This window comes from Cydia strobilella, chromosome 9 (genome assembly GCF_947568885.1).
Source record: "Cydia strobilella chromosome 9, ilCydStro3.1, whole genome shotgun sequence".
Lineage (NCBI taxonomy): Eukaryota > Metazoa > Arthropoda > Insecta > Lepidoptera > Tortricidae > Cydia > Cydia strobilella.
Window position 1 is genome coordinate 18,211,055 of NC_086049.1, and position 13,821 is coordinate 18,224,875.

Sequence of the window (13,821 nt, forward strand, 5' to 3'; positions counted from 1 at the left end):
TTCGTCACTACGCCACAGCCAATGGTGGGAAGACTGTTTTGCGTTGTTTTGTAAGTTGCAAGGTCTTTTTAGGTAATTATTTATGCGTAACTTGGTATATACTCCAAAGATGATACTAAGCTCTCCCGAGGAAGCGAAAGGGGTGATCTCATCGCATAGCGAGTGCCCGGGTATGGAGGACGAGCGAAGCTCATGACCAGAGCATGTGCTTTATTGGTTAAAGTTACCTTGGCTTGGTCAGGCGATACACGAAGGTTTATCTGCCTCCATTAGGTCAATGTACTCACAATATCACTATAATCACTATATATCCCCAGGTCTATCAGCCCTCCAATACGTGGACCTCAACAGCTCCAGGAACCTGTACATCATCGGCTTCAGTCTGTTCTTCCCTCTGGTGCTGACGCGTTGGATGGCCGCGCACAGCGGGGTGATACAAACTGGAGTGGAAGCCTTGGATGCTGTGCTGCAAGTGCTGCTATCTACGTCCATCCTTGTTGGAGGAGTCTTGGGATGCTTACTTGATAATTTGATTCCAGGTAAAACATTCATTAAGAAGCCCACAACGTGATGTTTTGTACTATCGCCGACACTATTAACTGACAGTTCGTAAACCTTTGTTAAGACCTATCTTAACAAGTAACAGATAAGTAGGTATTAGCATACCTAAATACCTACTTACCTAATCTAGATAGATTAAGTCTCTCAATCGTCTGTAGGTGGCACCATAGTCCTATGATATGTAAAGGTGACATCTACCGAAACTCTTGTGTACTAGCATAAGTGCTCTCTAAGCTTAGTTAGTCAATGTATGTAATAGTTCATAACCAATCCGTAGTGTCATAGTGTGGCGCTGTACTTACCTATATAAGCTTCTACATGTATGTAGATCAAACCACTTTTTCCAACGAGCCTTCTGTTAACATTAAACGTATTCCCTGCTTTCATTTGGTCGCCATTACCTCCAGCGCAGACAACCTTATTACAAAAGATACAAGGTCCATCGATCGGCACTTAAGTGTTACTGTTTGTACAGGCACAGACGAGGAGCGCGGCTTAGCAGCGTGGGCGAAAGAGATGGCGCTAGAAGCCGCCGGCGCGACGCAAGGAGGTGACACTTACGATTTCCCCGTCGGGATGTCACTCATACGCAGGTCAGATATTTTCAGATACCTTGGATTCGGCCCGCCATTGCATCGAGGGGAGGGCGGGATAACTTGGACTCCTTTTTGAGAGGCTGGCCAGATATAGCACTAAACAGAGACAAGTGGAAAAAGAGGAGGGAGGCCTTTGAACATGGAGTCACGTCGTTCTTTACATTGCGCATGTATGCTATTCGGCATTATTAAGTCATTGACACCCCAATATTTAGCTAAAAAAAATTGTAATTTTCTCAGCAGCGTGTTAGAGAAGCTACTCGTCTTATCTGCCCACGGCACAATACAACTGCATTTCGTGGTAGTTTTAGATATTCTGCCACGAAATGCTGGAACAACATACCGCCGCCCATAAGATAAGAAACACACATTCCATTTTGTCATTCAAAGTAAAATACAAAAAGTATATTTTGAATTTGCAGAAATCTGCTCAAAGAGTAGATCACTCGTAAGTGCCAACCTTTACTTTAAGTTTTGTCAAATTTAAATTGTATGTTTGGGAATGAATATTATTTGTTCCAACAAGACGGAGCTCCCTCACACACGGCAAATGCTATTCAAGCTTGGTGTCAGGCTAATTTGACAGATTTTATGCCGAAACATGGCCACCCAGTTCTCCAGACGAACGTATTCGATTATTTTGTATGGTCGAACATGCTTTTTTTATAAGCTTTTTATCAACTTGCAATGTACCTATGTAAGTTAGTATGTATGTAATATGTAGTTATGTTTGTAAGGGTCAAATCTTGCAAGTTAAATTTGACCCACTTCCCGGTTTCCGATGAAGCTGAAAATTTGCATACATATGTAAGTCGGGTGACAATGCAATATTATGGTACCATCGAGCTGATCCGATGATGTAGATAGGAGGTGGCCATAGGAACTCTGTGATAAAACAACGCAACCTAATTGTGTTTGGGGTTTTTAGAATTGTCTCGTCACATAGACCTAGCATTACATAGACCAGCTATACGCGTGCGCCCGTAAGGGATAGACATAGATGACGTCATAAACGTGGGGATACCATATTGGTAAAAATTACCACAATATTTGATATCACGTTGGGGCGATTACCCTGGAGGCAAAGTTAGCTTGTTTGACGGTATTAAAAAATTGTTAAATAAAATGTCAATGGGCCGTTCTTTTTAGGCGTATAAACAATGAAATACCTCCTATAATTCGCGCAGGTGGTACAAAACTAAACATGTTTAGTAAATAAAACGTAAAATAAAATGTATTATGGGTTTTAATTTAAAGAAATCTCAAATCGCAATCACACCAATTAATGTACACCACATTTAATCTTCACAACATTTGTATATTTATTTTTTGGAATTAGAAGTACGAAAAAACTTCGAGGTCAAAATTACCCATAAAATTATGATATTTTCATCTGGTATCCCTAACATGATTGTTATGCAGCTAAATTAAGAAGAAGTTTTAAAAATGGCTGACCTCAGACTCTTACCTACCTACGTAATTTGGGCGGATAATTTTACAAATAATGTTTTGTTAATTTGCGTAAATAATTGTGATATTTTTATTGAAATCGTTTGATTCTACATTGCTTTGAGTGTAACGTAATTTTACGATGTTATTCTCACATATTGCGTTAAGAGGAAGGTGTAAAATACCGTACTTACGTGTGAAAGGTTATGATCTCATATTTTTGCTCAGAGCGGCTATTACAGCCGATTACAGAACAATTCACCAGTATTTTATCAAAGTTCAAGCATTCAAAACGCTAACCATCACTATATTTCATAAGAGAAAGCACAATTTCATACAAAACAACGATAATTAAACAAGCAACGAACAAACATGACATGTCACGTACTTATTTGTTTGCCACAACCTCGGTTGTGGCAGCGGTGGAAAAGTGAAACTATGACAAGGACAAACAATAACAGCGCTTTCTCTGCTATTCCTACTGAAAGATACATAAGACTATCCCGTTCGGTCATTTTCCCCCACTCCTCATGACCGATCCAGTTATACTAGATTCATGTCTCGTCATGAGTATTAGTTGCATGTTGAAAGAAAAGTACAGTCAGCCATAAAAGCTTGTACCAAAAATGAAATTTTTGCCAAAAACATTTCATTTGCAGATGGAAATGGACATCATATCTCCCATTCATGCCGACGTACGAAGCTGGCAAGTTCACGGGACTCCTGACGAGGAAAAAGGACAGCTAATGGGGAAAAGAGACAAATAACAACGCTGACCAAAAGATGTACCTTAAGTGGCGCGAGTGGTACAGTCAAATTTAATTTCCTACCCATTTTGTACTTTGTCACAGTGACAATAGTATGAGGTCTCTAGCGACTTTCATATTGTCACTGTGACAAGGTACGAAATGTGTCGGAAATTTAATTCTTTGACTTAAAGGGCCCACTGACTATCAGTCCGCCGGACGATATCGGCCTGTCAGTTGTTCGGTACTGTCAAACTTTTGTTCTAAACAGGCTGATATCGTCCGGCCTACTGATAGTCAGTGGGCCCCTTTACAGACCTACAGAGGTACCTGGACCTGGAGGAGTATTCAGAGTTAAAATTTGATATTGATTGGATATTAATCTCAGTGTGTTCCTAATGCACCAATAAATTTGCTACGTCAAACAGAACAAATATATTCAAATGAATAATATATTAAATTAAATTTAAACTAAGCGCAGTTGTACAAAAAACTATTTCACGATTTTACGTTTCGTATATTATTGTACTATTTTTGTATTTTAAAATATAAGTACCTATATTACTTAATATATTAAATGCAGTTATGTTCTGAATAAATTATTTCATTACTTAAAGCTCTTTCAGTATATTTTATTCCTACGGTTTGCTACGGTTAAATAGGTAGTGTATTAATAAATATATTAATAACTCACTGGTCACTCACGTATTTTAAGTCGAAAAACGCTCGACATGTTTCAACGCAAGCTCCTGATGACACTCCTCGGTACGGAGTGAAACATGTCAAGCGTTTTTCGACTTAAAATACGTGAGTGACCCGTTATTAATATATTTAATATGTCTGTGTCTCACGGAAGTTTTGTTATTAGGTTGTGTATTTTTTACGGGACTTGCAGTCGTGGTTCTTAATTGGCATAATTAAAATTAGGCATTTCATAATGATATTTTATTTTCATTCATTATAATCATTACAAATTGGCGTTGTATACGATACGTATTATTAATATACAAACACAGTTGAAAACGACTTACAGACAGTGTTGGCCGAACTTTAATTGCAATTAACCATTAAACTGTACAAATTGAACCGTAAACCGTAACGGACGATTACAGTTTACGGTTCAATTAGTACTGGTTAATGGTTAATTGCATTAACGTTTCGGCTAACACTGCTTACAGACATATACCTAGAGGGTGATTGGTTGTTTATTTAGTCACCTGCAATAATTTACGGGGTGAATGTTTAGGTGATACTGAGCAACTTTTACTATGGGCACAACCCCGAAATCGTGAAAAAAAATCCCATAGAAAATCAGACAGCCACAATATACGAAACAGTCAATTTCTTTTTCGCGATTTTTGGGTTAGTCCTATAGTAAAAGTTGCTCAGTATGTCCTATACCTATATTCACCCCGTAAATTATTGCAGGTGTGTGAGTAATATAACGCAGCGTCTAGCGAACAACTCGCGAACGCGAAGCGAAGCGGCGCGGCGCGGCGCAGCGCGGCGCGGTGGGTCCACTGCGTTCGCGTTCGCAACGAGATCACCCACGCAGGACACTTCTATAGGTATCAAATCAAAGGATTGATTCACCCCGCGCCGCATCGCTTCGCTTCGCGTTCGTGTTGTTCGCCTACGTAGTACGCTGCGTAAATGTCGAAACCGCCGTTTTTTTTCAGACTACGTAATTTAATTACCCTGCTGTATCGCAGTTCAAGTGCCCATCAGGTGCCGTGCCGTTACATTAGCGTATTTGCCCAATTAATCAACAGTGTCGTTGTGGATAAAATATGTATTTTATCTTTTTTTGTTTTTTTTTTATCCACTAGATGGGGCTGGTTCATTTTCTATGGGAGGGTAAAAATTTTTTTCGCGATTTCGTGGTTTGTCCCATAGTAAAAGTTGCTCAGTAGGTATAATCCCAAAACCTCCTTGGCAACGAGAATGCACATATTTTTGGCCACCCTGTATAGTAGTGTGTTTAATACTTATTTTACGAGATTAAGTCCCGTCATTGTAAATAATAATGAGTAAAAATCGTGAAAGTTTAAATCAGTGATATGATGCTACTTTCTCGCACTAGTGCGTAAAAGAGCACTTTTCGTGCATATGTCGAAAGTTTAAAGGGCCATATGTACTGTAAAACGTTGTACGATACACGTGCGAATAGGTAATTCGCAACTCGTGTCGATTTAAAACACTCCCTGCGGTCGTGTTTTAATTTATCGCCACTGGTTTCGAATTTCCTCTTTTCCGCACTTGTATCGTAAATAACTATTATCTAACATCTCTGTCACTTGCATATTCGAGCGATAAGAGGCAGCTTAGATAGTGAATTTTCGGATTCGCGTTTCCCGGTAGGTCCTCTGTAAACAAACCGCCTTGATGCATCAATGTCATATTTTATTATCTCTGAAAACTTGTCAAAAACCTGTTAAAGGTACAGTATGTATAAGTTACTCTATGGTTTACTAAAAAGGCTAGTGCTGCACTCTGGTGGCAGAACATCGCAGTAATATCCCCTATTACGGAATATCTCTAATACAACTTGGTTTTCTGTAAATGTGAAGGGACACAATCTGCCTTTCAGCCGCGGAGGCGAGGCGTTTTAAAGGCTTCTTATCGCCGGGATCTAGTTTACTGCATATCAATCTGGAGGTAGGTGTCGGCTGGAAGTGGATTTATACACATGATACTGCGAGATTATTTACATACAGCCCCCAGCGGTCAACTATTATGGAAGAAGGTTAAATAAATATTTAGTGCCTAGGCTGTTTAACGAAATAGGGTGGTTAAGAGATAAATCTAGGTTTAGTAAGCCGGTCCTTAAAAAGAGACTAAAAACATACCTTTTAGAAAATTGAACATTGGGAAAATTTATTTACTTATTAGGTATTTGTGCATGTTAGTTTTTATGTTATATATAAGGATTACTGTCTAAGCTGTTAATTATTTTGTTCAGGTGCATGATTCCATTTTGTTATTGAGCGCTTCAATCGCCAACAAACTGGTTACAGTTTGGCGATGCATAAATTTTGTTTGTAAGCATGTACCCTTTGTGTAAATAAAAAAAATAAATAAAAAAAACATATACATTATGAGAAAGTAAGTAATAAGGATAGGTAACAGCAGATATACATTAGAAAGAAAGTAAAGAGACAAAAGAATCACTTTATAAAAAAAAAAAATGAGATTCTCATACGCCTGTATGTTAGCTAATTTTGCGGTTTCACTCACGTGTAATGCTTTTTTTTCTTTTGCATTCTAAATACACGCAGAGAATCAGCTGCGCGGTCCCACACCTCGGCACCGTATGTGAGTAGATTATGCACCGTCGCAAAATAGCAGGAGTGGACGTTCACGTTTTCATGTTTTCAAACCACGGGTAACGAGGAAGATCATGCTGAATGGTTTTATATTATATCCCTTTAGTAAGTTCCACTGCATGCGGCACTTTTCTTTTGGTGCTCTCAGGATCTCATTGTGCAATAGATATTACAAATATTACTAATGTAACAAAGTCGATAAAAAGAATTGGGCGCTTGGTTGGTTATGTCCTGCTAAATCGCTGTCTAATGATCATTCCCTAAAAATAACTCGAATTTCCCCCACCTTGTCCAATCACCAGGATACTTATAAATTTTATTAGTATCCCAATTTTATCTGCCGAATATTATTTACCTAATGCCAAGCTGAATACAAGAAGTGGACACTTAAAAGTTATGCCTCGAGTAGACATTATGCCCGCCGAAACTCCGCCTCCCGATTGGCCGGCACGCTTGAAAATCCGCCAAAACCCTTAAAACTCCCTAGAAATAAGGCGAATTTCCTCCACCTTGTCCAGGAGTATACCAGGGCAGCAGCACCACGAGGCGTCTGCCCGGGCATAGTGTTTACGTCGCGGCGCACGCAACCTGTTGTGCGGGGACTATCGACCGGGGCGAGGCAGTCCCGACCGCACCGCGCCCGGCGACGCGCGTGTAGACATGCAGGTGCCAGGCACCCTGTTCTAAACACAACATCAGGTGAATATATTTTGTGTTTTGTTCGATTATGTTGGATATTTTAAGAAAACGGCTATCGGTGAGTTTGTAAGGCGATATGTAAACAGGCTTGTGGATGTGGGTAATTACGGATTAGGTATTAGTGAGCTCTTTTCCTTCAAGACGATCGATTTGAATTCTGCTTAGAATGGGTGCTGGATAAATATAACAATAAGTACGCAATTTTACTTGTAGATTGTGCAACTGCTACATCGATTGCAGATATACGTGGGACTGTTTTCTTATACGGATCACGGTTTAAAATGGATACTTATTTTTATGTTCCAGTGCGTTAAGGATTTTATAATACATATAGTACCTACCTACATGTCTGGAAGCTTAACATTTAATCTTAAACTTGCTTAAGTTAAAACAATATTTCACAATAAATTGAAGTTCTTTGTCATTCAAAACAAAGGGTACACACACAAACACATAAACAGTCATGCGTACATTGTAAGCGTTGTTGTTTTACCAATGAAAAAATTTACTCTATTTGGGTGTGGGTTAATAAAATAAAAAAAGCAATAAAATATGTATACCGGTAAATAATAGGGCCTAATATATACCAATATAATATAAAAATACATATGAAATAAAACTATGAAAACGGATTATATCGCGTATATTGAATTTATAATACATCCCGACGTTTCGAACTCTTTACAGCGTTCGTGGTCAACGGGTGTCACCACGGGTTTTCATAGTTTTATTTCATGAGTAACTATCGCGGTAACCGAAGACAATATTATAAAAATACATAATTAATACATAATACCGACACACGACAAGAGGGCTAATAGGTAAGGTTTCAATATATTATGTACTATTTCTTTTATCATATTAAATATTTACAATTACGCGGCCGATCGTTTAGCCACCCAGAGGCGGGAGAAGCCTATAAAAAGGTCTCACGTTCCATACTATTTTAAATATTTATTTAAGGAAATCAATACTTCATTTTTCTTGGCAAGTTTTGATATCTGGGCGGATAGAGGATAATTAAAATGGATAAAGATTGCATCAGCTTCATCGCGGGTTTATTTGACAGCAAATACAAAATAAATACTTCTTCAAGCACATTATATAGAACATTTAACTGAATATATGACTAGGTAGTTGATATCATTTAGATCACATTTTCACCTTTCAGCGCATTTGTCTCGGCGAATGCTTACGAACAAAGTACATACCCTGATTCATTGCAAATATAGTTGGTCAAACCAAATTGTCAGTAAATAAGAACAAAAAAAACTATACTCATCCTTTTCGTTTGGGTGCTAGTACTTGTGTAACACAAAGATAGTATGATTATCTCTGTTTATGTAGGAAATGAGACAGTCCTCTGACAAACTATAGTAACTATTTGGACAACCGTCGGTTCGGTACGGCAGGTACGGTGTAGTGTACAAACCTGTAAATGTAATGAATTAATGATGCCAATTAATAAGTCGTTGTAAAATTGTCCCATATAAAAAAAGTCTTCAATCCTCAGTATAAAAGGTAAGAAATAAATTATTTCAGCTCATTATTTTAAGCGTAAATTTACCTTTGTAGGCTGCAGCAGGGATATTCTATTTATTCTAATGCTACGATCACTTCAACTTTCGAATACCATCTCACAAACTTAGAGCATACAGTACTGTAATGGAGTAATTCATAATTCATTTTTGCATGTGCTACTTCTTAACCTCCCCGCAAAATTCGGCAGACATCTCTGTACGCAAATACGACATATAAGGCTCTAAATTAAACTATCGTGAGACATATTTCAAAGTATTTAGATCAGTACGGTTTCACTCACTATTGTTTATGACGAATCCAAAACATGTCGCCAAAGGCGACTAAAAATTATTTTTTTAGGGTTCCGTACTTCAAAAGGAAAAAACGGAATCCTTATAGGATCACTCGTGCGTCTGTCTATCTGTCTGTCTGTCTGTCCGTCTGTCACAGCCTATTTTCTCCGAAACTACTAGACCAATTAAGTTGAAATTTGGTATACATATGTAAGTTTGTGACCCAAAGACGGGCATGTAACGTAATCAAATGAATTCTAAACATGGGGGCCACTTTTGGGGGGTAAATGAGAAAATTAAAAAACAAAGTATTTCAAACTATATCATGTTACATATCAAATGAAAGAGCTCATTGTGAGAATCTCAAATATATTTTTTATTAATTTTATGATAAACAGTTTAGAAGTTATTCAAGAAAATAGGCAAAAAATGACCATTCCCCCCTTTATCTCCGAAACTACTGGGTCTACAATTTTGAAAGAAATACACAAAATAGATCTTTACCTATAGATTACAGGAAAACCTATAGGAAATGTGTACTCAAGCGTTAGTCGGACTTAATTACTTACTTTTTGATCCGACCCCTACGGGTTTTTAAAGACATTTCACTCACGTTTCACATAAATAATACATTGTTTAAATTGTGTAATGTACGGAACCCTTGGAACGCGAGTCCGACTCGTACTTGGCCGGTTATTTTTAGAATAGCCTTATATGTATTTAGATCAGTACTCACTATTAGTTAGTACTGATCTAAATACATATAGGCTATTCTAGTTGTATGCTCTAAGAAACTATAAAAAATCTAATATGCTAATGGGACCGCAATGAATATGAGATATTTTTCGATACCGCGGCATAACTCGTAAAGGCGAAAGTGCCGACGTTTCGTATTTATAAATTTCAGAGCTCGTTACCGACCCTTTATGGGTAGGAAGGAAAGAAAGGCTGATAAATTACCCATTACTTGTTATATTTATAACCATTAATGGAAAAGAAACAGTTTTTAACAACGTAATGGATTGTGGATTGTTTACGGATAATTTGTGATGTTTACTAAGCATTTAAAATGATTTTCTTTTTATTTATATGAACCGTGATAGCTAGACAGTTGAAAATTTCACAGATGATGTTGCCGCTACAACAACAAATACTAAAAACAGAATAAAATAAATATTTAAGTGGGGCGCCCATGCAACAAACGTGATTTTTTTGCCGTCTTTAGGGTTCCATATCTCAAAAGGAAAAACGGAACCCTTATAGGGTCACTCGTGCGTCTGTCTGTCTGTCCGTCTGTCACAGCCTATTTTCTCCGAAACTACTGGACCAATTAAGTTGAAATTTGGTACACATATGTAAGTTTGTGACCCAAAGATGGACATGTAACGTAAACAAATTAATTTTAAACACGGGGGCCACTGTAAATGAGAAAATTAAAAAATAAAGTTTGTCAAACTATATGGTGTTACATATCAAATGAAAGAGCTCTTTGTGAGAATCTCAAATATATATTTTTTATAATTTTAAGATAAACAGTTTAGAAGTTATTCAAGAAAATAGGCAAAGAATGACCATTCCCCTCCCTTTATCTCCGAAACTACTGGGTCAAAAATTTTGAAAAAAATACACGAAATAGATCTTTACCTATAGATCACCGGAAAACCTATTAGAAATGTGCAGTCAAGCGTAAGTCGGACTTAATTACTTAGTTTTTGATCCGACCCCTACGGGTTTTTTAAAGACATGTCACATAAAAAATACATTGTTTAAATTGTGTAATGTAAGTACGGAACCCTTGGAACGCGAGTCCGACTTGCACTTGGCCGGTTTTATTTATTGTAAGTATGTAGGTATGCTCCCGCAAAACCCCGTCATTTCTTACTACCTACATTAATTTTTAAGTTTTTCTGCGAGCCCTTACTTTGAGAACCCCTGACTTGCCTGCAAGTGTCACTTTGACAGTGACAGTTGTTTGTTTACATTAATTCCGTAAGAATAAAATCCAGACTTTAGTGCGAGCGAGACGCCTGCGTGTGAGTGACAACTAACTGATCTGATATGATTTCAATATGATTCAAAATATCGGTTTGATGTCAGGTGCACGTCCTAATTAGCCTGCCTTTCGAGTGCATGTTGAGATATTTTTGATAACCTTGCCTGCTTCGGTATACTTATAGGTATATCTGATGCAACAGTAAGTTTGTTTTTCAACTGTTGCCAGGGGTGCGAAACTATTCGCTTCGGGCAAACTCGGCTCCGTTCGGCTCAGCATTGCTCCGAGCAATTTTTAGGGATGGCACAACTTGACGTCCCTTTGCTTGCACGACCACAGATAAGATAATGGCTTGAATTTTGACAACCCTAAATAGCCGAGAGGGAAGCCATATATAAGAAAGGGATAGCATGATTCGACCCTGAATCGCTGTCAAACTTCGGTTTTGTAGGAAGTATCCTTTCTGTACGGTATTATTTATTCTGTGCTGTTGCATATTTTAAGACAATGAGTAAGTCTGCCCTTGTTCTAAACTTCTAAAGTACATTACTCTCCTTTTGGCAAATGGAAACTGTTTGTAAACAATTTAACGAAGCTAATAGTAACAGCCGTAATAACATTATTTACTGCCATAAACATTCCAGCTTTCTGCAATAATAAGACTTCCAATTATACTTAAGGCGGTTCCCTGAGCCAGAAGGCGAAAAATCTTATATGATCATGTTTTTCTAAGAGACGTTGATATTCGTAGACGTGGAAAAAATATATGTAGTTCTTGACTATATTATCTTTAGCAACATAGCTTCCGATACACGAATTATGACACTTGGCTCGATACAATTAATTCCCAAAGTAACCTCTAACTCGGACTTTTAATCCTACTTTACTCGGTTATTTATTATGTGATACTATAAACAAAAAAAGAAGAAAAAACAATCTTAACATAAATAGTAATTTAAAAGCTTTGGAATTTCGATATTGTAAGGTAACGTTTTTAAAATATATAAAAACCGACAAAATTCGATCAAAATTGACACTTGGCGCGTATGTTCTTTCCCGTTCTTTCTTGCGAAATGTGACAAAGACAGCGGCAAACCGATGGAACGGCCTTAAGGTTGCATTCGGATGACTGCAGTAGCGGCAGCGTTGCTGTTGTGACGTTACTGCTGCGACAACGATAACAATGCAATGAGGGCTACCGTTTTTGTGCTCACCAGTTGGCGCCACTGTAGATGTAGGTCCAGAAAAACAGATCTCAAAATTCTTCTATTCTTATTTTTATAAGATCAATACGTTCAATACACAAAGGTATTTTAACGTCTAAATGTGCCATTTTTCAACCTGTTTAATTTTGCATATATTTTAGTTGGCACTTTTTTTAAACCACTAACATTTATTGAGCTATATCTATTGTTTACCATGATTAATCAAACATGAACAAAGATTTACTACAATTATGAATGAAGCTTGAAACCCCCCAATCTTCTATGCATTTGACATTAGACCATCTACACTAGCGCCCCTAGCGGCGGTGGCAGGGCCAAGGCAAGGCAAGGGCAAGCAGTGAACGCTTGCACCTCCTATACGAATTGCTTACGAAATTGCGATGTAGTGAGAGAGATTGGTGCTGCCATTTATACACAACTTTGGGAACAAATCAAATTATTTTATTAAATATTTTAATTTGTGCTTTTTTTTCTCACATTTATTTCAGTTTATAATTTATATATAGTAGTGTGACTAAAAAAAACACAAATCAAAATATTTAATAAAATAATGTGATTTATTCCCAGTTGCATATAAAAATCAGTTTGAATTACAAATTATTGCCCAAAAATACCGTAAACACTTGAATGAGTAGCCAACGAACGGCTCTTACGGCTGTTCTGAGTTAGAACTTGTTGTATTGTTGCGTGCTACTTGATGGAGCCGGTCATCAAGTACCGGAACTAGATACGGTATCGGTTACGGCTTTTACTGGCTGCCCTTACTGGTTTTTTGCGCCCTGGGGTCCTAGCCAAAATGACAATCTGGATGACAGATGCTACGAAGAGTCACGTGCCTATTAAGGGTAAACTCGCATTATTTGGTGACACGCCTAATTCGGTGATACAAGTTTTGAAGCATGACAACCAGGAAAGCTAGTGAATTAGACCCTTTTAAACCGAATTAGGCGTGTCACCAAATAATGCGAGTTTACCCTTAATAGGCACGTGACTCTTCGTAGCATCTGTCATCCAGATTGTCATTTTGGCTAGGACCCCAGGCGGCCTAGGCAAGGTGACAATCGCTTGCGCTTCGCTATCGAATCGCTTTGTGTCTCTCTATCACTCTTCCATATTAGTGTGACATTAACAATATACAATTAGCGACATACTATAACAACTAGGGTAAGCTCGCATTATTTGGTGACACGCCTAATTCGGTGATACAAGTTTTGAAGCATGACACCCAGGAAAGCTAGTGAATTAGGGCCTTTTAAACCGAATTAGGCGTGTCACCAAATAATGCGAGTTTACCCTAAATAGGCACGTGACTCTTCGTAGCATCTGTCATCCAGATTGTCATTTTGGCTAGGACCCCAGGCGGCCTAGGCAAGGTGACAATCGCTTGCGCTTCGCTATCGAATCGCTTTGT

The 13,821-nt window shown here is 38.0% G+C and overlaps 2 protein-coding genes across 3 annotated transcripts in view; both read left to right on the forward strand.

Annotated features, from left to right (window-relative positions):
* The window catches only part of LOC134744457 (solute carrier family 23 member 2), a 52,274-nt gene extending 48,409 nt beyond the window's left edge, over positions 1-3,865 (forward strand). The window contains exons 11-13 of the mRNA XM_063678272.1: positions 318-539; positions 1,037-1,154; positions 3,266-3,865. Of these exons, the coding sequence (XP_063534342.1) occupies positions 318-539; positions 1,037-1,154; positions 3,266-3,353 (428 nt within the window). The 3' untranslated portion in view covers positions 3,354-3,865. The remainder of the gene's footprint in view (positions 1-317; positions 540-1,036; positions 1,155-3,265) is intronic.
* A 3,373-nt stretch (positions 3,866-7,238) lies between these two features.
* LOC134744478 (uncharacterized) overlaps positions 7,239-13,821 on the forward strand; it is a 118,024-nt gene continuing 111,441 nt past the window's right edge. The window contains exon 1 of one of the 2 annotated variants that reach the window (XM_063678297.1): positions 7,239-7,377. The gene's annotated coding sequence lies outside the window, so the exon portion shown is untranslated. The remainder of the gene's footprint in view (positions 7,378-13,821) is intronic. The other variant, XM_063678296.1, reaches the window with a different exon arrangement.